The 24,389-nt window shown below is 39.5% G+C and overlaps 1 protein-coding gene across 6 annotated transcripts in view; it reads right to left on the reverse strand.

Annotated features, from left to right (window-relative positions):
- PRKG1 (protein kinase cGMP-dependent 1) overlaps nt 1-24,389 on the reverse strand; it is a 1,362,786-nt gene that overhangs the window by 24,094 nt on the left and 1,314,303 nt on the right. For all 6 annotated transcript variants that reach the window (XM_039327748.1, XM_039327751.1, XM_039327747.1 and 3 more), the window contains 2 exons: nt 5,893-6,032; nt 3,733-3,822 (listed from right to left, as the gene is read on the reverse strand). In XM_039327748.1, the coding sequence (XP_039183682.1) occupies nt 3,733-3,822; nt 5,893-6,032 (230 nt within the window). The remainder of the gene's footprint in view (nt 1-3,732; nt 3,823-5,892; nt 6,033-24,389) is intronic.

Genomic DNA, 24,389 nt, shown 5'->3' on the forward strand with positions numbered 1-24,389 from the left:
GGGTTGGGGCCAACCTAATCCCTGGAAGAGAAAATCCTCTCTTCCTGGGCCCCATCAGATGACATTCTGTAATAGATAGGACCTGGATCTTTAATGCTTATTAAAAGGAACAATTTGTTTTGGCTGGATTGCTGCTGTTGACTATGGATGCTTCCTTTAGCTGAAATGGTTTCCATGATATTTTGAAAGGAGATCTGGAGGAACATTGATTGTGTGGAATATGTAGCTCCCTGTCTGAAAGTGATAATGCACTGGGCAGAGGTTGGATGTGGGCAGGGACATGGGTGGGGAGGCTTAACTTGCAAGCCCCAAGGAGAATGTTTGAAGGAACACAAGGAGGAATGTAAGTAAGTAGGAGGTCGAGATGAGATACATTACTGAAAGTGCTTGAAAGAAAAGAGATGATCAGTAGTGGGTTAAGCAGTCTCAGTTATGTCTGGGGATGGAGAATCCTACTGGAATGGTGGGGGAGGAATCAAATGCCATTTAACACCTTGAAGAGGTCAAACATCAATTTGGGTGAGGTATCATCAATACTCTGATCATACCCAGCCATTTGTTACCTTCCTAGGCTGAGCCATAGATCCACAGGAGATCTTTATTCGATATCTGGAAGCTGAAAAGGATCGGATGGGAAAAACTGGGTGAAATTAAACCCAGGCAAAGTGGAAGTAGTGTTCATACAAAAAGGAAAGCTGCATGATTCAGACTTCTATTCTGGCTCTGGACAAGATTACCTTCCCCACTATGTTCATACACATTCACACGCCTATCTGAATTCAAGCTCCTGTTTGATCAGCAAATAGAGAGCCCTACACTAATAAAACCCTCTTTTTTTGGTGGTGGTGGATAACTTGTGAAACTAACTCATCACTAACACCTCTATTATATAGGAATGCAACATATTATTCCTGGGGCTACTTTTGAAGGCATCTGAAAAATTGCAGTTGGTCCAGAATACCATGGCCTAATTAATATATACAGAAGTTTATGGAGATTCTCAGTCATCCAGGTCATGGTTGTTCCAAAGATGCTTTTCAAAAGGCAACTGGACTTTGTTTTTCCTTGAAGACATTTTGCTTGCTATTCAAAAAGCTTCTTCAGTTCTGACTGAATGGTGGAGGATGGAAGAATTTATATTCCTTACAGTCATCTGTTTGTTAGCAAGGAATATAAATCCTTCCATCCTCCACCATTCAATCAGAACTAAAGAAACGTCTTGGATGAGAAGTGAAACATCTTCAAGAAAAAAGTCCAGTTGCCTTTTGAAAAACAGTATATTGGGATAATATATACTGATCTTCTTTGTGGGCTCAACACTGATTGGCCAATAGGTTTCTGAATTCAGTTCAAAATGCTGGTATGAATTATAACGTCCATCTTGGTTGTCTTTGAAATCAGGAAGAATCTACCTATCCTGCAAAGTCTTCCTGGGACAGGGTGTTTCCACGTCCTGATCCCACATTACACTTTTTGTTTGGTTGTTTGTTTTACATGGCTGCCGGCACCACAGTAGAGCCTCTGGATAGTTAAAAACAAGCTTTAAAATAAGAAAACCAAACCAAACTAACCTCAATAAAAAACAGATCTTAAAATAAATACATTAATACATGTTGGGAGGTGGAAGCAGACCTCCTTGGTTGCATTGCAGACAGCTTGTTCTCCAAGTTGAGGTTGCCCCCTCCCCAATTTTGTTCTCCCAGATATTTGAGGATTAGTGTTTTTGGGGCAGCTGGATTTGAGTTGTTGATTGCTTGCAGCAAAATCTATTGTTGTGGCTTTGGTGAGATATATGGCTTTATTGGTCGTATTTTCTTTCTTGCTGCATTTTACAAACAACCCAGAGTATAGAGATTAGAGTGGTAGGTAATATATGAAATAAAAGAAATCCTCCCAGGGAAGTCCCATTGAATGTAATGGAATTTCTATTTAGGTCAGAACAGGATTGTAGCATTACTTCTGTGAATGGCTTACCCTGTTGCCTGAAACTAGTACCATCACAATAGTGAAATCTGTCAACTTTAAGAGAACAACACTAATTCAACAACACACTGACTGAATTGAGTAGGGTGATACAGGAACCCTTTGCTATGCTTTCAGAAATTTATTTCTGCTGGCTGATGCCAAAGGTTTTTTTGGGCAGGGATATCTGTCAGAATTGCCCTGTCGGCCAAGATATGGATCATTTGAGGATACATTCCTGTTGCTGCCAGCAGTCCTAAGTAATTTCCAACAATAGGCTTATCTAGTCTTCCTTCAAAATCAGTTGGTAGTTAGCTCAATGCCATGAATTCTACTAGATACATACATTTTGGACACATGTAATCTTGATCATCATCTAGAGCAGCGGTCTTCAACCTTTGGGGCTTGGTGGCCCAGCAGGGGAGGGGGGAGAGGAACCAGATCCTGCGAGCACCGGGCCAGCACACATGTGCAGCTCAACTTGCATGAGTGGTGGCCTGGCAGCATGCGCAGCATGACTTGCGCAAGTGGTGCTGTGCATGTGCGCCAGCCCGCTGCTTGTGTGGCCTAGGTTGCAGATAGGCCATGGCCCGGGACACAGCCTGGGGATTGTGATCTAGAGCAGAATATTCTCTTAAACTGAAAGACTGAACCAAATCTGTTTGCATAGAAAGCAGTTGCTTTTTTTTTTTTTTTGGTCAACCCTGGAAAATGAAGAGTTGTTTACATGGCAGTACAACACACTAGTTTTTATGCATTTAGATAACATTTTGAATCCTGCTCAAGGATACACAACTGGTATCACAGCCAAGCCAGAATTTGACTGTTTCCAAATTCATTCTTTCCATTATACCATTCAAGTTCTTTCAATCCAAAAGCTTGGAAGAGACAGATTATTTCTATCTCCTTACTAAAATGAGGGAACTAGCTATGCAAGTTACATTTCACTTATCACATCATCTCTGCCAGAAATGTTTACACAGTAAAACAACTTGGACTTAAAAGCTCTCAGAGTGTGAAGATGACAGAGATCAAATTGGCTGCATGTATCGCTCAAAACAAATGCTTAGGGATGTACCTTAGAAAAGACATGGTAAGTTACAGCTTACTATTTGTGAAAAGCAGTAGGGAAAAGCAAGTAAAAGGAGAATTCTGATAGGACAGAGATAATTGGAAAATAATTCTATGAAATGATGCTTCTTTCCCACATTACATTAATAAGAGGGAGCTTTCATACTGGAGGGGTTGAGTTAACCACCCCCCTGGTGGGTCTGGCTCCTTTCTTTGCCATCTTATCTTTTTGATTTTATCTATTAATGTTTCATTTGCTGTATTTTTATAATGGATGATTTTAATGTTTTTCAATGAGTTTATGTTGTAAGCTGCCCAGAGTCACCGGATACAAAATGGGAAGCAAATACAAGATCTGAAAATGGGGCTATTTGGTGGCTTCTGCCCTTTGTGACTGTAGTGACATGCAGACAACAACACTTATGTGTAATGATACTTATCCTTTGTGTCCTGATCAGTGCACACTTGCAGACTTCAGGGCACACAATAGAATTTAATTAATGTTGCTAGTTTCTGGGCAAGATCTGTTTAATTTGTACATATTTTAAACTTGTATTTTAAATTTTATGATATATAGTATGCCTTATTTAATTGTGATAGGAATAAACAAACTTTTAATTTTTTTTAATTATATAGCTTTGTTTGTGTAATCACATTTGGTATGCCAAGTGAATCTTATTTCCTTATGACATCTCTTACCTGTCCCTGAGAATTGTCCAAAGCTCTCCACCTAAACAGGCTTCCATCAACATATATAAATACTTGCTGTCCTTAAATGTCCTATATAGCCTATAAAAGAAAGGGGGAAAAGAATTATGAATGCTTACTGGAGTTTGAAATATTAAATAATAAGTCTATGATCTTCTGCCACTTAAAGACTAGTTGGTGGTTTTTAGGTGTATTGTTATCGTTCTGAGAAAAAATGAGTCTATCTAATCTATTCAGACTTCCGTCAATTAATTTTTTTCCTGAATTCAGTAGACAACATGTGACTTAGCTTTTGAGGATTTCTGCTGCTTTTTTCTTTTCCTGCATCAAGGGAATATAAATACTGGAGGCTTACTATACCAACTGTTGCCAATCTCTAATAAATAAAAGATGTTGTAAGACATTTGGCCTTGCCAGGATCAATGAATTGCCTTCAGCTATCATTTATGGCAAATATCAAAAGATTGTCCATCAAGAATGCCTCTGCCTCTGGGTTCCCAGTTACAGAGGATATGCAACATGTCCTATAATATGGTAATTCTGAGATGGACTTAAGTGGTACATTGATTTGACATCTCATAAAAACACTGCCAGATGCAGAAGAAAACTGTTGCATCTCTTTTCTGGCAACAGACCAGAAAATTTGGCCTATCGGCTTGGAAAACATGTTTGTAAATACGACCCAACAAGGTTGATTTCTTTTAAAACTTTTAATTGTCTTTTTCTTGTGAAATTGCTTTACATATTATTTCATGTTCTTTTTTGGATTCTCCATTATAGTGAGAGCAAAAGCACTAGCACTTAAACATATATATTGCTTCCTAGTGCTTCACAGCTGTCTCTAAGAGATTTACAGAGACAGCATATTGCCCCCACAGTCTGAGTCAGGGGTAGGCAACCTTGGCTCTTTTATGACTTGTGGACTTCAACTCCCAGAATTCCTGAGCCAGCAGGTTGCCTACCCCTGGTCTGGGTCCTATTTTACTGACCTTGGAAGGATGGAAGGCTGAGTCAACCTTGAGCCGGAGAGAATCGAACTGCTGACAGTTAGCAGAATTAGGCTGCAATATTGCATTCTAACCTATGTGCCATATGGCTCTATTTATGAATAATGAAGGAACTTAGGTGTATATATAGTTTAAGACCGTATGAGAGATGATTTGTTTTGCTCCTTTCTTGTCTTGTCCGTATTACTCCCTAGCTTGATGAATAATTCTGACATATACAGATCTCACATTTTTGCAATATTTGGACTGCTTTTAATCAAAATAAGCTATTCTGTGAAGGGATTTTAGTATATTTTTCTTATTTACAATATTTTTGCTAGAAAACTGGATATTATGAATTACCTCTCAGGCAGAAACAACTTTTACTTGTATTTTTACTATTTTATAACAAGTTTCATAAAATTATAATGAAGATGACTCAAAGGAGGTTAGGGATCCAAGTATATAAAGAAGCAAAGGCAGAATTCAATGTTGTTCCAAGCCACTTTGTAACATTTTGGAGATACAAATGTGTGCATGTTTGTGTATATCCATCCATACACAATGAGTTACTATGACCTGTTCTGCTACAGCTCTTAGTTAAGAATGGGAAGGAGAGCAGAAATAACAATAGCAATAGCACTTAGATTTATATACTGCTTCATAGTACTTCACAGCCCTCTCTAAGCGGTTTACAGCCCTCTCAGCATATTACCGACCTCAGAAGGATGGAAGTTTGAGTCAACCTTGAGCTGGTGAGAATTGAACTGCTGGCTGTTGGCAGAATTAGGCTGCAATACTGCATTCTAACCACTAAACCACAACAGCTTTTTAAAATATAGTTAACATGCCTTTCATAGTTTTTAATAAGCAAATGTCTATCTTTAAAAAAGCATTTGCTGTTTTATAAAGTAGAAACCCATGATTTTTTGTGCACATTGCAACTTTACTCTTCATTTAAATTACCAAATGGTATTTACAATGATAAATAATGTAGTATCATGTATCAGAATTCATGCACTCATCAGATATTTCAGGCATCTGAATGAATGTTTAGACCACATAAGGTATTATATAGCAATTTGATACAAGAATGCAATGAAAAGCTGAGAACAAATTTCTGCACTCTGAAAGAAGAGAGTTTTAGCCAAGAACACAATCATACCTCACAATAAAATCTGAGTGAGCGCCTTGCATGATCTGTTTTTCTGAGCGTATATGTTCTTGCTGTCTCGTGTCTACTATGTGGCGTTTCTTTAGTATCTTCATTGCAAAGGTTTTTGATTCATCACTTTTCAACTGCACCTTGAGGAAACCAGACATTTGAATCAGTGGTTATAGTAGAGCCCACAAATGTTGAGCTTTGAGTACATAATTGCTAATCCTTACTTTCAAGTGCCAAGTTATACAATCAACAGGCTTAAAATTCTATATTCAGACTTAAGTTAATGGCTATGACAGCTTATACTTCTTTTGAGTAAAACACATGTGAAGAAATGTTATTGAGTGTTATTTTCACTCAGATTACTAATGAGCTGAGATGGAAACTATGTGGAAGGGAATAATCTGATTTTAGAGAAGCAGATTAATCATTTTTAGGAAGGGAATAATCTGATTTAAGAAGATGAATTTGATGAGAAAGTCTATACAATTATTAGGAAAAATTGGCATATTGTTTTAAATGGTTATCTTTCTAATTTATGTATTTTAAAATGTGTTGTTGGTGGTTTGTTCTCCGAGTTTGTTGTTTAATTTCTGAACCACCATCAACATCTACCACCTAAGCTGCAAATATTTTCCACCATTTTTAATTTTAAAATGTTTATTTCTTTCTTCTTATTCAGTAATGCAATGCAACATATATCCTTGCATTCAGGCCAGGCAGATGATATGATTGTGGTGCTGACCAAGTGCTAGAGCCTGAAAATTTGGATGGGGAGAAACCGACTTTAACTCAAACTTGGCAAGATGGAGAGGCTTTGGGTTTTTGACCTTTTCCCCCTAGAGTGATGATCTGTCATACTTGACTCTGGACAGGGTTGCACCTCCCCAGATGAGCAATTTGGTAGTCCTGCTGGACTCACAGCAAGAAGCAGGTGGCAGCAATAGTTAGGAAAGGCTTTGCACAGATTTGTCTAGTGTCCCAAATGTGCTTTTCCTGGACCCAGAGACCATGCTCACAGTTACCCATAGTTTAGTCATTTCCCATTTGGATTACTGCAATGTGCTTGATGTGGTGCTTCCCTTGAAGACTACTTGAAAGCTACAACTGGTCCAGAATGCAGTGTGTGTGCAGTACTGCATGTTTGTTATGTTACATCTATGTTGTGCAAGCTACGCTGGCTTCCAGTTTCCTTCCAGGTCCAATTTAAGGTGGTGGTTACCACCTTTAAAAGTTTTCATAGCATGGGACATGGTTATGTGCAGGACCATCGCTCCCTGAGAGATCTATCCATGCTACCATATTGGAGAGGATGCCATGCTCCAGATTCTTTCCCTGACATCTTGTTATCTAATGTGACCTCAGAAGTGTGCCTTTTCTATAGCTCCTCTACTTTAAGGAACACCTTCCCCCTGTAAATGAATTGGCAGGCTCTCACTTTTTTAGCATTTCGGAAAGCTATCAAGATCTGGCCTTTTACTCAGGTATTGGGATAGAGTAAAGCTATCTGGAGCTGGTTGTGGGCATCATAAGGAGATGAGTAAGGGACTGCATTTTTGTTTTATTTATTTATTTATGAGACTTATATACCGCTTTAAGTGCAAGCACTCTCTAAGCGGTGTACACCAGTAAGCAATGTATATATATATATATATATTTACATTGCCCCCAACAATCTGGGTCCTCATTTTACCTACCTCGGAAGGTAAAGGATGGAAGGCTGAGTCAACCTTGAGCCGGTGAGATTTGAACTGCTGACCTGCTGAACACAGTCAGCTAAAGTGGCCTGCAGTACTGCACTCTGACTGTTTTATTTAATAGTTTATGATTTTATAGTTACTTGTTTTGTTTTGAGCTACCAAGAGTTGTGTTTAAGATGGGCAACCATTCATATAAATAAACAAATAAACAAAATACTAACAGAGATTGAAACCATGTCATTTAATGAGTTTTCACAGCTTAGAGTAGTCTAGAACATTCCTCATTCTATTCCACCACCTTAATCACTACAAACATTCCTCTCTTATTTGGCTTCCTTTTTCTTTACTCGTTGCCATTAGATGTCATTTACCTTCAATAATGAAAACTAAGCAGGCCAGAAAACCCTTTATCTTTCCATATGTGTTTTTCAATGACATCTCTTTTTAACATTTATTTTAGCTTTATGTAAAAATAGCACCTCCAAACATATTACATTATATACAATTTGGTCAAATATTTACACAAAACCCTTAACATTGATTATGTAAAATAATTTTCAATGGTCCTTTCCTTATGCACTCCAATAACATTAAATTGTCTACAACTGCATCACACATATTCCCATGTTCTCAGAAAATACTGTACAGAAGGCTGTTTCTCTTGTCTTCCCTCCATACCATATGAAGGAGATGTTGGAAATGAAAGGAAAAGAGGAACAGAGATGGGTTATCTCTGCAGTCAACTTACTGTAATATAAAATAGATACTTTCTTTCTAAGTGTCCTTGCAATGCTAAGAAAGAGATTTTAATTTGCCTTGAATGTAAACATGGAAAAGGTTGCATGTTCTATATTAAAGAAAGACGGAAATCCTACTTCCTTCTAGCACTGATGATGTTACCTAGTTTGGTAATGAAACATCTGCAAGAAAAAACACCAAACTCAGACAGCACTGGGGACCCTACCAATACATTTCATCATAAATAATGACTTTATTGATTTATATGAATACCCATCTTGCAAATCTAATTCAGGACATCTAACAACGCATTAAAAGCAATACAAAAGAACAAAAGCATGAAAATCTAGAACAGCTAAAAACAAATAAAGTTATAACTAGAAGCCAGCACGGGTTTGTTAAAAACAGATCATGCCAAACCAATCTTATTTCATTTTTAGACAAGGTGATTAAATTAGTAGCCAAGAGTATCCTTAGACTTCAGTAAGGCTTTCGACAAAGTAGATCACAACCTACTTTTTTCTAAGCTAGAAAAATGTGAGCTAGATAGTGTTGTGTCCTGAGCCTGCAAAGGCAGGCTCGGGACATTGCAATGGTCCCGGGCAGTTGCAAGCTGCCTGGGACCAGACTGGCTGGCGCCGGCTTCACGCGCCTAATTGTTGCCATTCTGCCCGGGGAACGTTGTTAAAAAGGAACAGAGAGGCCTGCGAGCCTCAGAGCTGTAACGGAGTAGAAGAGACTGCAAATAAAGACTTGTTGGAACCATGAGATGTTCTGTGCTCATTCGCCATTAAGCCAAGGACTCAGTACTGGCGACGAAGGTGGGATGCCTTACAACAGATAGAGAAGAATTGTAAGCTTACCCAGGAGTCCTGAAGAGAGGAAGACAGCATTAAATTCAGTACCTACCTGCCAGTACAGTGTCACTGGAGGTAAGCTGGCTGATAGACTCCTTCCTTACAAAGGAGAAAAATGGTGAAGATAGGGAGACTGTCTGAATTCAATGTAACGTACCCTGAACGATGGGAGTCTTATGTGGCCAGGGTAGAAAACTATTTTAGAGTAAATCAAGTAAGAGAAGATGGCTTAAAGGCCACTACTTTGCTGTGTGTTTGTGGTCAAGATGCATTTGAATTTGCTGAAAATTTAGCAGCCCCTGCGCCTCTTGAATCTGTCTCTTAAACAGATTTAAAAAAAACTATTGAAGGAACATTTTCAGCCCAAGTTGTCTGTTATTGCATGGAGACACACTTTTGAACAGAGGGATTAATGAGCTGGTGAATCAGCTAAAGAATACATTGCAGCTTTGAGAAGAGCAGCTAAGCCCTGTGAGTTTAAAGACTTAGAAGAAAGGTTGAGAGACCGATTTGTATGTGGGCTTAGGAACAGAGACTTGCAGCAGAGACTTTTTGCAAAGGAAGACATATCGTTCCAAGATGCCTTGAGAGAGGTCACTGCAGAAGAGGCAGAAGGTGGGGCAATCAAGAACATGACGCCTATCAGGAACAACCCAGAAGCTGTTTCTGTGCACCATGAAGGAGTCCAGGAGAGCTCGGAAGAGGATCCTGAAGATGAGGTGGATCATCTCTACCCAGCCAAAGAAAGAAAGCAGAAGGAAGGCAAAGAAAAGTCTTCAGCTGTACCCAAGTGCTTCGGGTGTGGAGGTCGCCACAAGAGAACCGACTGCAGGTTCCGTTCTGCAATCTGTAGAGCATGTGGAAAGCAAGGCCACATAGCAGCTGTGTGTCTGGGCCGTCAGAAGGTACAACCCCGAGAAGAATTGCGCCTGAAAGGTACCAGGGTCCCCAGCCAAAACAGGGTGGGTTTCTGTGCATCACGAAGAAGCATTTATAGGACAGGCACACACAAGCCACTTAAAAAGAAACTGTCACTTAAGGTGAAGTTGCAGGGAGTTCCATTGGTTGTGGAACTAGACATTGGGTCTGCACTTTCAATTATTTCCATTCACACATTCAGAAAGATTTGCTCTAGCAGTGGGTTCCAGGCCAAGCTTAAGCCATCCAATATAGTTCTAACAGACTTCCAAAATTCCAAGGTGTGTGTTAAGGGGGAGGCCACCCTTAATGTACAATACAAGGATTTTGAAGGTCCATTAGATGTATTGGTAGTTGTGGGTGAGCGCACAAGTCTCATTGGACTTGATTGGTTTGAGGCCTTGGGAATACAAGTTTCAGGGCTTCACAGTTTGCAAACATTAGGTCTACAGGAAGTCTGCAAAGAATTTGCAGATGTCTTCAGCCCTCAGCTGGGTGCATACAAAGGCCCCCCAGTTTCCTTAAAGCTGGACCCCACTGTCATTCCTATCAGAGTAAAAGCAAGGAGAGTACCCTTTGCTTTAAAAGGAAAAATTGATGCTGAATTGGACAAATTGATTCAGCAAGGTGTCTTAGAACCTATTGACTCAAGTCCTTGGGAAACTCCCATAGTCACGCCTCTTAAGGCTAATGGGGACATTCGCATCTGTGCAGATTACAAATGCACTCTAAACAAGGCATTGGCACAGCATGCATATCCTGTACCTGTAGTCAGTCATATTCTGGCCTCCCTCAAGGGGGGGGGGGGCGTGTTTTTGCAAAGCTGGATTTAGCACAGGCTTATCAACAGTTACCTGTTGATGAAGCTGCTGCTGAAGCACAAACCATTGTAACTCACAGGGGGGCATTCAAAGTCAAAAGACTACAATTTGGAGTAAATGTGGCTCCTGGAATTTTCCAAAGCGTAATGGAAAACACCATGAGGGGTATACCAGGGGTTTGCCCCTATTCTGATGATGTCTTAATAGCTGGAGACTCCACTCAAAATTTAGCTGAGAGGTTGTGGGCTGTGCTGCTGCGGTTCAGGAAAACAGGCCTCAAGCTTAAAAAAGACAAATGTAAAATTGGAGTGTCTTCTACAAACTTCCTGGGATTCAAAATAGATGCCAATGGCATTCATCCTGCTGAGTCTAAATTAAAGGCTATTATGCAAGCTCCTAGGCCTAAGTCTAAAGCTGAATTACAAGCTTTTCTGGGCCTCTTGAACTTCTATAATGCATTCATCCCTAACAAAGCCAATGTAGCTGAGCCACTTCATCAGTTTTTGGACAAACAGGCAGTGTGGCAGTGGTCACAAGCACATGAAGCAAGCTTCAGTGAGGTTAAGGCCTTACTTACATCCAATAATGTGCTTGCACATTTTAATGAAACTCTCCCTGTGTGCATCGCTTGTGATGCTTCCCCTTATGGGGTGGGAGCAGTACTTAGCCATCTAAGACCTGATGGAACTCAGGTTCCTGTTGCATATTACTCCAGAACTTTGTCTTCTGCTGAGCGAAACTACGCTCAGATAGACAGGGAAGCCTTGGCTGTTGTTGCTGGGATTAAAAAATTCCATGATTTCCTATATGGCAGACATTTCATGGTCTACACTGACCATAAGCCTTTGTTGGGGTTGTTTACTACAAACAAACAACCCCCCCATATCATCTCCCCCAGAATGCTGAGATGGTCCATCTTTCTGTCAGCCTATGATTTTTCTTTAGTTCACAAACCTGGCAAGGAAATGGGCCATGCTGATGGCCTTAGTAGATTACCCTTACAAGTGGTAGAGGCTGACCCTGCCCCTGCCATCAACATCCTTTCCATTCAGGCGCTGCCTGAGTCATTTTTAAATGCCAGGGATGTGGCTGCTGAATCAGCCACGGACCTCACACTCACTTGTGTATTATCCTGGGTTTTGTCTGGATGGCCAGAGAGTTGTCCAGGTACTGAGTTTCAGAGTTTCTGGCTTAAGAAACATGAGTTATCCACTTTTCAGGGCTGTCTGCTGTGGGGCAGCAGAGTTGTTATTCCTACTTCAATGAGGTCTAGGGTCTTGGCTTCCCTTCATGAGGGCCATCCTGGCATTGTAAGAATGAAGGCGCTTGCGCGCAGCCATTTGTGGTGGCCTGGGATAGACAGAGAAATAGAGGCTAAGGTGCACGCATGCCACCTGTGTCAGCACTCACGGCCAGAAATGCCCCAGGCTCCTGTACATAGATGGGAGGAAACACAGTCACCTTGGTCTAGGGTGCACATTGATTACGCTGGGCCCTTTCAGGGTCAATTCTTCTTGGTCCTTGTTGACAGCTATTCAAAGTGGCTTGAGGTTGTACCTGTCTCTTCAACCACTGCTGCCAAGACCATTCAAGTACTGAGGGGGATTTTTGCTGCATATGGGCTTCCGGATGTTTTGGTGTCTGACAATGGCCCTCAATTCACTTCTTTCGAGTTTCAAGCTTTCTTACAGGCCAACATGATTCGTCATGCCATCTCTGCACCATTCCACCCTTCCACCAACGGTATGGCTGAACGGATGGTCCGCATCACCAAGGATGCTTTAAAGAAACTGACCTACGGGGACTGGCACCACAGGTTGGCAGACTTTCTTCTTGCGTACTGCACCACACCTTCAACTTCCACTGGGAAGAGCCCAGCTGAACTCCGCTGGGGGCGCAAACTGATCACCAAACTTGACAGGTTGCACCCGGACAGACTGCCTCTTAAGGCCACACAACCCAGGGCACCGCGGTATCTGCAAGTGGGTGCCCCAGTATGGACCCGTAACTACGGGCCTGGTCACTTGTGGGTTCCTGCTGTAGTATGCAAGGTTACTGGCCCTTTGTCATACGAGGTCTCTTTGGATGACGGTCGTGTCCTTCGGCAGCATATCGACCAGCTGCGTACGAGACTGGACTTACCCTCTGGAACCCCTGGGCCTTTTCCAGGGGGGAGGGGGATCACTATGGGCAAAGGGATGGGTGTTGGCAGCAGCCGGGGCCAAACGGAGAGGCCACAGATGGCCTATTCCGAGGTTCCGCAAGTGTTCCAAACAGGAATCCAAGGGAACAAGAAATCACACAGGCACCAGTGCCTACTCCAGCCAGGGAGTCACCCAGGGGGCATACTCATCATTCACAGCTACCATTCAGCACTCCAGTCAGGGAGAATAACCGCGAGCATCCTAATAAACCAAACATTGCAAGAGAGCTGGCACACAAACAGTCTAGTTGGCCCAGTACTGCTACTGTTTCCAGAGGAAGCCTTCACACAGGAGTTGGTCGGAGAGGCAAATCCCAATTCTGACACCTCCGGCACAGATTGGGAGGCAGCTGAGTTTTGGGGAAGTACAGAAACCCCAGACAGTCCCATTACGGGGCTTGGGAGTGAAGGGATGCGTTCCCTTGATAGGTCCAGTGTGGGCTTGGAAGACTACAGAGTTGCCAAACAGTGGCAGGCTTATAGAGGGGCCAGGGAGCCTACAACTAGGCAGGTCAACCAGGTCATTGGGAGAACAAAGTCCTGGTCTGACGAGCCCGGTGGGCAAGCAAGGAGACCAGGCAACAGGGCACGGTTCACGGGGACCACTAGGGTTTGAAAGAGGGGGCAACTCCATGTCATCCTCTGTGCAAGAAGAAATAGGGGATTCTCAGATTCTAAGGAGGTCACAGAGAGTAAAAAGATCTCCCAAGTATCTTGAGGACTTTGTAACTCTGCTGGCAAAGCAGAAACAGTGAGAGGGTGCCTGCTGTTGTGGAAATTGGAAATACGGGCATTGGGTATTAATCCCAGAACAATAGCGCGGTACCATTGTGGTGTGGGTATGGCCAGCTGCAATAGATGTGCTGGTTGGGGGTTGGCACACCACGCTCATGTTGAGGTCGCGTATAACTATCCATATAGTTTATAAGTCTTAGCCGGGGGGGGGGAAGGGGTGTTGTGTCATGAGCCTGCGCATGTGCGAAGCACAGAGCGCATCTAATTGTTGCCATTCTGCCCAGGGAATGTTGTTAAAAAGGAACAGAGAGGCCTGCGAGCCTCAGAACTGTAACAGAGTAAAAGAGACTGCAAATAAAGACTTGCTGGAACCACAAGATGTTCTGTGCTCATTTGCCATTAAGCCGAGGACTCAACAGATAGCATCACCATTAGATGGATTTGTAACTGGCTGACAAACCATACTCAACCACTAGTCCTTAATGGCACTACATCCACATGGAGAGAAGTAAGCAGTGGGGTACCACAAGATCCCATCTTAGGCCCAGTACTCTTCAATATCTTCATAAATGACTTAGATGAGGGAACAGAAGGGGAACCCATCAAATTTGCAGATGACACCAAACTGACAGGAGTAACCAACACCCCAGAAGACAAACTCAGGATCCAAAAAGATCTTGACAGATTTGAACAATGGGCCCTATCCAACAACATGAAATTTAATGTGGAGAAAAGCAAGGTTTTACACCTAAGCAGGAAAAAACCAAAGGTACAAGTACAGATTAGGCAAAACCTGGCTCAGAAACAGTAACTGTGAGAGAGACCTTGGAGTCTTAGTGGACGATCACTTAAATGTGAGTTAGCAGTATGTGGCAGCATCCTTGGTTGTATAAAACCTTGAATTGGAGAGCTTGGACCCCAAATCCTGTCTAATGTAAGGACCCACCCCACTTTGCATCTTAAGAAGACAGAACTCTTGGAATAATTCTTCCAAGAGGAATCCTTTATTAAGAGAAAATGGTTGCAGGCGTTCTAGACAGGACTTGGGGTCCAAGCTCTCCAATTCAAGGTTTTAAGGGGTTCCCCAGTAGCCCCACCCAATCAACTCCCTCTTTCAGCGACAGTCTCAGGCATTACACTTCCACTCCCTTTTCATTACTGCCCGGCTGGATGGAGACTTCAAAGAAAACTACATGAAAGGCAATGGCCCCATTCTTATAGTTAGTTCTTTTGCAATACACACATTCAGTTCCTTTGAAGTATACTGAAGGAAGTGAGGGCCATAAAGCCCCTTTGTTCACCCCCTTCTTTTCCTTGTATGGCAGAATCCAGAGAAGGCAGAATTGGGGTTTTCTATATTTGATAACTAGAGATGAAATATAATTGGATTCTGACATCATCCTTGGTTGTGTAAACAGAGGCATAGAATCAAAATCACATGAAATATTTATAAATCCTTTATAAATCTTCACTAAGACCACATCTTTATAAATCCTTAGTAAGACCACACCTGGAATACTGTATCCAGTTTTGGTCAGCACATTACAGAAACGTTGTTGAGACTTTGGAAAAAGTGCATAGAAGAGCAACTAAGATGATTAAAGGCCTGGACACTAAAATATATGAAGAACAGTTGCAGGAATTGGGCAAGCTAGTCTAGAGAAAAAAAAGACTAGGAGTGACATGATAGCGGCATTCCAATATTTGAGGAGCTGCCACAAAGAAACTGATATTTTAATGTAAATTAAAGCACCTTTCAGCAAGAAGCTCTGACTCAAAAAAAGGGAAATATAATTACAAATTTATTTCCAGAAACTTTTCAATGGTGCATTTAAGCAGCATGAAACCTTTTCTAGCTTTCACTGGAGGAAACCCAAGGTCACAATTCATTGGTTCACATACTTGACCAGAGTTTGGCTTCACCATGTCTTTCTGAGGTCAGAAAGAAATCATTTTGAAAGAGCTGAAAAATTGATCAATGATTGGATGGATGAAAAATTCAGATGTGTGATAGAGCAAAGGCCAAAATGTCTGTACTGCATGTTGCCAGTTTCTGCTGTTATATTGAAAGGGAAATTATTCACCTGAATAGTGTGGAATGAGAATATTTATGCTGCAAGTCATCCAGTCAAATGATATGCATTTGTATGCAGCCCAAGACAAAAAGTTGCTTCATTTAACAACTCTGTTCTCTGATAGCTTGACATTGTCAGTCTTCCAGAGGAAGAAAACTCTTGTTCAATCTAATTTCCTTGCTGTTACTAAAAGAGATGCAATTTGATCATTTGTTGAAAGTTTTCTGCCTAGATTCCTCTTTTGAATTCAATTGGCATTTTCTCCAGTAGAAGCCACCTGAGCATTTCAGACATTTGGTGTTTAAATCAAAGATGGGGCAAATCAAACCAGCAATATCTCAAAACTAAGAAGCAAACTAAGTTTCTGTGCAGATCATTAAGTTCTGCAAAGATTTAAAATAAGGCTTTAAATACAAAGCCAAAGGTGCATGTAATAAACTGATTATTCCTAAAGGAGTGCACTAAAAATCAATGGGACACTAACCCAAATCTTATTATTAATTCAGTGAATCTACTGAATGTACAATTAAATCTAGCTTCAACTCAGTACGCTTCATTTTATCCTGAACATTTGTATTTCTAGTATTCAAAACAAAATCAAGCTGGATTTCCAAACCTTGGCTATATTTGTAAGAAGGAAATACTGTATAAAAATAGGTTTTCTGAGTTATTTAGAAATCTGATCATCGTAATAACTATAGGTTCTACTTTAGCACCAATTACTGAATCATGAGTTCTAATATTACTCTTACATGGTGAATCTCACTAGTACTGTAGCCAAAATATATACACTAAATAATAATAAAGGGGCAAAAGGAACGCTCTGGTCTGTAATGTATATTAAAAGAAAACTTGTAAAAGACCACTGTTTCATCCCAAATGATCACAGGTTATGCTTAGTGCCCACCAACTACGGTAGTATGAGAATTGGAAAAACAATATGGATACAAGAGAAATGTTCCTGTTTCAACCAATAATTGCCTGGAAATCCAAGCAGAAGTATTCCTGTTAAAAAGGAATGGCAGTCTGACATTTTGCTGTAAAGCGTCTACTTGTTTTTCTCAGATAGGAAATTCTTCTAAAAAAACTCAAGTGATTGAATGCAGAAGAGTTTGGACATGAGGAAGAGCCACCCACCAAGTAAAGGAATGGTTTCAGATGCTGGCTGATATCCAGCACAGCCTGCCATGACTTTCCTGTGAGTGAAGCTGATATCTGGAGAAACATCTGTTGCTGGCAAGAATCCATATGACAACTGCTAGTATATCCTATGATGGGATGGGAAGCATCTCTGCATGAAAGTAACTTGTATCAATATACCATTGGGTAATCCTTCTCTCAGTCATATACACTCTTTAAATTAGAACAGAAATGATGAAATGTTTATGGTTTAACTCCCTTTCACATACACATGGAAACACATACAAACACACACACACACACACACACACACCTTCCTTCCTTCCTTCCTTCCTTCCTTCCTTCCTTCCTTCCTTCCTTCCTTCCTTCCTTCCTTCCTTCCTTCCTTCTGTTGTTGGCTTTTCTTTGAAAATTACTCTTTCTTTTTTTCTAAATGCATAATTTTGAGAGCAGCCTGTGCCATTTAGTAATGCTAAATGTATTGGAAAGAAAATATGCAACCATTTTTTGAACAGCAGTAAAGCATAGAAGGTTAAATGTAACACTTCAGCAGAAAAATACGAAGAAAACATTTTGCTTCCAGTTCAGCAAGTAAAATCTAAACAAGTTGCAAACTTAATTTTCATTTGAAAATAAAAAAATGAATACCCCATTATGGAAAAGAAGGCTGTTCGTCCTTTGAGAAAGGGAACTAAGCTTCATGATGGTCTGAAAAAACTAATAATTCCACTCACACTGGAATAAAATAACAAACAACAGAACTGATATAACACTGAAACTCAAACCCATTGATCCTGTAGTATGAACAGGTATATAGTCATAAGAAGACCCCCTGGAACATCACTCAATTTTGTTAAGAGTCTCATCAAGTGATTTTTTTCCCCCAGCTTTCTTTTCAATGCGGTCTGTAAGGGTAAATTTAGCTGCTAGATCAGCACACAGTGTGTCTATGTAGCAATTGTTTTCATATGATTCTCACAAGGAAGAGAAATATATTCAGAAGCTAACAGTCCCAAGAGTGCAGCCTGTAGCCCTAATTTAAGCACCAGAATTTCCACATGTAAGTAAATAGCCTTTTTCTCAAGTGTCTCACTTAAAATAAATCAGGCTGGGACAGGATTATTCTGGCAGCAATGGCAGTAGTTCAAGTCTCTAAGACTTGTTTCTCAATAAATAAATGCTGCCATGATTTTAAAAGTGAGCAAAAGATACAAAATGTAAGGACTCAGAATATCCTACAAATATCCTATAATTAAGAAATATTCCATGAAATATTCCCAATGATCTGATTTTTTTTTAAAAAAACCTCTACAGTTTGTAAAACAAGTCTTTACTGTTGCAATGATCCTTGAGCAAAAGATAGATGGTGATCCTGATTTGTGTTTCTTTCATGCTATACTATATGTCCACTAACACTATCTACAGTGAAACCCAACTTTATGGACCATTCAAGGCTGCCTTATTATACCTCAACTTCCATTAGATCTGAACTGGTATCATGTGTACCAATACATTCATTATGGCACAACAACTAACCACGTTACATCCATTTCATACCTACACAAATGATGTAAGTTAACAAATGACATTAACTTATAAGAATCATCCATATTGTAATTGTAACAGACCTAGCTATTATTTGAATGGGAAATCCAGAGGCAAATTTTGCCCATCTTATCCAAGGTTCACTAAAGGGGAAGCAATTAAACCAAATATTGCCTATAGTAGGTTCCTTTTTCACATGCCTTCACTGTGTAGATTGCATTTATAACAAGTACATGTGACTAGCTTGTAAATGGCTATAAAGGGTAGATCATTTTATCTCTGATCATGTACTTCTAATACCTTGTGGATTTGTACTCTTTGAAGAACATGTGGGCTATTTTGCCATTATCCTACTACAATTGGAAAGGAACTTGGAACTCCATGACCAAGTAGGAGACTCTATACTATTTCAGAGAAATGCTTGTCCAACCTCTTCTTAAATACCTCCAGCTTATGCTATTTTACATAAGCAACTATAATCTGGTCAGGAAGGATGGGCATGCTTTGTGTCCCAATGGCTAAGGAATGCCATTGGGCAGGGACTGTCAAAGACAGGCCTTTCCTGGACTTCCGGTGGATTAGCGCTGGCGATGGTGGCTACTTTGTAGCCGTCCTCCTGAGAAAGCGTTAGAACCGCAGAGAACAGCAGGCATCAGCTGTTCCGCGGCTCAAAACCTCCTTCCCAGGCAAAGGGAGCGAGGGGAGTATCACCTGAATAGAGGTAGAGCCTCTGAGACCCCCAAGGAAGTTTTCTTTTGGGAGTGAAAAGAGTGCTCCCACGGAGTTCAGGTTGTCTCCGCTTCTCAGCTGTCTTTGTCCCTTGGGGACAAAGCAAGACGCCGCTCCCACCTCCGCGCTTAAAGGAATCTGGTGAGTTATTCTAAAAGTGGACAGAGCTGGATAAAGGATTTTATTTTTTTTGACCTTATTTGGACTTTAAGTTTAAAGATTGATTTTTACTTCCCTTTTTTTCTTTTTTCTTTTATCGAGAGGGAAAGTAAAATGGCGATTGGAAAGTTTTTTTTCTTTTTTTTTCTTGAAGGGAGCGGAACGGAACGGATTAGATTGTTTTTAAAGGTTTTTTTTAAGTTGGATTTGTGCTTTAGGAAGATTATTTTCCCTCTCTGTCAAACTCTTTTTTGTTATTTCTTTAAGGGGGTTTTTTTGTATTTTTTTATTTTTCCTTTTAAGAAGGAGGAAAGAAGAAACAAAACTTTTCTTTTTGAAAATGGCTTCAAGGCGGCAAGTAACATCTACAGTACCTAAGGTGGCTTCTTCTCCTGCGATTTTACCAGCACAACAACCTAAAGCTACACCACCTCCTTCCCCTCCTCTGCCATCAGTAACGCTAAAAGACATGCAAGATATAATGGGAAATGCTATATCTCAAATTAGAGGGGAAGTGAAAGAGCTTTTAGTGGAGAATAATATTATTTTGAGGCAAGATATAGTTGTGGCTCTAAAAGGACTTGCTTCTGTGGTTGAGAAGCTGGATTCTCGAGTGGAAGAAGTGGCAGATAAGGTGGAGGTTCTGGAGGATAAATTTGAAGGCATGGAAAAAAAGATGGAAATTTCACAAGATGATATTGTTATGTCTCAATATAGAGAAATGGAGTTTGCTTTAAGAATCAGGGGGCTGAGAGAAGACATGCAACAAGATCTGAGAGAGATTGTAGCAAATGATTTTGCTGTGATTCTGGACAGAGAAAAAGAGGCAATATCTAGGGAAATTGAAAAAATATTTAGAGTCAACTCCTGGGTTGCAAAGCAAAGAAATCTGCCAAGAGATGTGGTAATTTATTTTGGGAAAAGATCTCTGCGTAATGAAATTATACAAGCTTTTTATAATAAGAGGTTTCAGATTGCTGCACAAGATGCTATAATTCTAAAGGAGATTCCATCTAAAATTTTAAGAAGAAGAAAAGAGTTTGCCTTCTTAGCTGATGAACTTAAAAAAAGGTTGATGCCATTCAGATGGGAGATTCCGATTGGCATAGTGGTGAGTCATGCGGGGACGCGTTACAGATTTAATACTGTTGCTAAAGCAAAGGAGTTTTATATGTCAGTCCTGGGAGCACGCTCATCACCACCTATGATGATGAAAGTTTTGGATGGCAAGGAGGTAGAACAGCAGTCTGAAGAAGTAGTATTGATGGAAGCTGGAAAATTACAGGCTGAGTGGTTGCAACAAGCAGGGATGAAAGAGCAAAGGATGACCCGGGCAGCCCACAGACGTAAGGAAAAGGAACAACAGAAGAAAGATGTTAAAGAAGTTTCACAAGAATCTGTTTCTGAGCCTGTGGGAGGAGCAAGACCCAAGAGTTCTGCGGTACATTCTTCAATGGCAGATCTTCAAGCAGTCTTCTCTAGGCTTTTGGTTAAGAGAGATGGTAAAGCTCCTGACATGGAATGCTACTGGCCTCAATTCCCCTCAGAAGAGAAAGAAAATATTTCACTATTTAAAGCAACATAACAATGATATTATTTGTTTGCAGGAAACACATATTATTTCTAAGGATCAAAAATATTTAGTTAACACCCGACTGGGATCTCATTTTGCATCTTTTGCTCTTGGGAAAAAAGGGGGTGTAGTTATTTATGTTAAGCAAAATTTATCAGCTTGTTTAGTAGATTCTGATCCTCAAGGGAGATATGTTATGATTGAAGTGGGACTGTATGGTAAGAAAGTACTTATAGTAGGTTTGTATGCACCAAACCAACAACAGGAACAATTTTACAGACTGTTACATCAAAAATTGACTTTGCTGGACTATAGGATCCGTTATATTAATGGGAGACTGGAATGGTGTTTTAGATACACAAAGAGATAAAAAAGGATCTTCTACTTCTATTAAACAGGCTAAATTACCTAAGGCTTTTTTTGATTTGAAAGAGGACTGGGAGTTGAGAGACTATGAACACAATTTGGAGGAGAGAGACTTCACCTTCTTCTCGGATAGACATCAATCTTTTTCAAGAATTGATTTTTTTTTATTACAACGGATTTATATTTTAGGGTAAAGAATGCTAAGATTTTTCCTAGAACACTGACGGATCATAGTCCAGTTTGGATGGAATTGGTTAATGAAAAAGAGGAGAGGAGATCCTGGAGGATGAATGAAAATTTATTTAGACAAGAAAAGAATGTTCAATTAAAGGAGCAATTAAAGGAATATTTTGTTTTAAATATGTATAAGGGAACTTCAATGCCAATGGTTTGGGATGCAGGTAAAGCTTACATGTGAGGGGTCTTGATACAAATGAACAAGGTTTATAGACAGAAGCAGGTGCAGAAACGTAAGGAGTTGGAAGATGAGATTAAATTAAAAGAAAAAGCCTTAATTTTGAATCCTACAGATGAGAAGATTAAAGAATCTATAAAATTGATTAAATCACAATTTAACATGTTGATGGCTGATCAAACTGCAACCAACTTACTGTACATGAAACATAATACATTTTGCAATGCTAATAAACCAGGGAGATGGTTGGCTTATCAATTGCGAAAGAAGCAGAGGTTGAGAACTATAGATAAAATAAATTATAATGGTAAAGTGGTACATCAGAAGGAGCTGATTAAGAAATCTTTTTTAGACTATTATAAAAAATTATATATGGGAATGAAAGTACAGGCTTCAGATATAGATAAATATATACAAGATGCTCACTTCCCTAAATTAACAGAAGATCAGAAACAAGAAATTAACGGTTTGATTACCACTGAGGAAATTGAGACAGTAATTAAAGAACTAAAATTAGGTAAAGCACCGGGTACTGACGGACTGACATCTATTTATTATAAAACCTTGGTAGAAGAGTTGAAACAACCTTTAAGGGAACTTTTTAACAATATATTACAGGGTTCAGAGACCCCCTTGTCATGGGGCAGAGCTTTCATATCTTTGATTCCAAAAGAAGATCAAGATCTCACTTTACCAAAGAATTATAGACCTATATCTCTTTTGAATGTAGATTATAAGATTTTTTCGAAAATTCTAGCTAATAGACTTATGAGGGTGTTAAAACAATTAATACATATGGATCAAACGGGTTTTATAACTGGAAGGTATATGAAGAATAATGTTAGACAAATTATTAACTTAATAGAATATTTGGATAAAAACAACCAAGTTTCTGCAGGATTGATATTTTTAGATGCTGAAAAAGCTTTTGATCAGTTAAACTGGCAATTTATGTTAAGATTAATTGAGGAAATGAATTTTGGAGAAAAATTTTTACAAGCTCTTCGTGTTATTTATCAAAAACAAACGGCACAACTTACAGTTAATGGAGGTTTGTCAGAGGTGTTTTCAATTGAGAAAGGGACCAGACAGGGTTGTCCACTGTCACCATTGCTGTTTGTTTTAACTTTGGAAATTTTGCTGATTAAAATTCGGGAATCACAGAAAATAAAAGGAATAGAAGTCAATAAAAAAGAATATAAATTAAGGGCTTTTGCAGATGATTTGGTTGTTACTTTATCCCAACCAACTTATTCTGTAATTGAACTGTTACAACTGATACATCGGTATGGACAAGTTTCAGGTTTTAAAATTAATAACAATAAAACTAAAATATTGCTTAAAAACACGACTAATTTGGATAAGGAGACCCTAGTTAGGTTGACAGATTTTGAGGTTGTTAATAAGGTAAAATATCTGGGGGTTATTTTATCTGCTTCTAATGCAAAACTGTATAAAAATAATTATGAAAGGCTGTGGGTTAAAATACAAAAGGATTTGGGAAATTGGAAGAAGCTGCAATTGTCCCTATTGGGGAGAATTGCAGCAATTAAAATGAATGTTTTGCCAAAGTTTCTCTTTTTATTTCAAATGATACCTATTTTAAAGAATGAGGCTAATTTAAACGAATGGCAGAAAGGTATCAATAAATTTATTTGGGCAGGGAAAAAACCAAGAGTAAAACTTAAAATTATACAAGATATTCGTGAGAGAGGTGGACTCAAGGTACCGAATTTGAAATTGTATTATGATGCTGTGGTGTTAACATTAATTAGTGATTGGGTTAACTTAACAAATGTACTCCTCCTGGAGGGATGGGATTTACTTTTTGGATGGTATGCCTATTTAATTTTTAATAAGAAGGTTGATAGGGTTTTTAAGTCTCATATTTTAAGAACTTCCTTACTTTGGGTTTGGAAGAAATATTATAGAAGTGGTTCAAGAATTCCATTATGGGCTATTCCATGGCACGCGATAGAAGGGATAAGGAGAGGAATTAAGATGGATAGTATTTCTTATACACAATTACTTAGATGGGATGGTAAAAATTGGCAATTAAAATCCATGGAAGATTTAATACAAGAAAATATTATTTATTCATGGTTTCAGTATAGACAATTATTGGAAAGGTGGAAGATAGATTGTAAGGTGGGTTTGCTTAGAGAGGATGAGAATTTGTTAAAACAAATAAAAGATCAAAGACGAACCCATATCAAAAGAATTTATGGGGTGTTAGTGGAACTGGATTCAGAAGCAGAACTAGTTAAAGATTATATGGTTAAATGGGCACAAAACTTTAATGAATCGGTTCCATTAGATACTTGGGAGATTATTTGGGTGAGGAATGTCAAATTTACACAAGCCCAAAACTTACGGGAAAACTTTTATAAAATGTTTTACAGATGGCACATTGATCCACAAAAAATGTCTCATATGTATTCAAACTTGCAGCCTAAATGTTGGAGATGTGGTTGCTTGGATGCTACTTATTATCATATTTGGTGGTTATGCAAAAATATAAAAGCT

This window comes from Crotalus tigris, unplaced genomic scaffold (assembly GCF_016545835.1).
Source record: "Crotalus tigris isolate CLP2741 ecotype Arizona unplaced genomic scaffold, ASM1654583v1 scf7180000024366.3429058, whole genome shotgun sequence".
Lineage (NCBI taxonomy): Eukaryota > Metazoa > Chordata > Lepidosauria > Squamata > Viperidae > Crotalus > Crotalus tigris.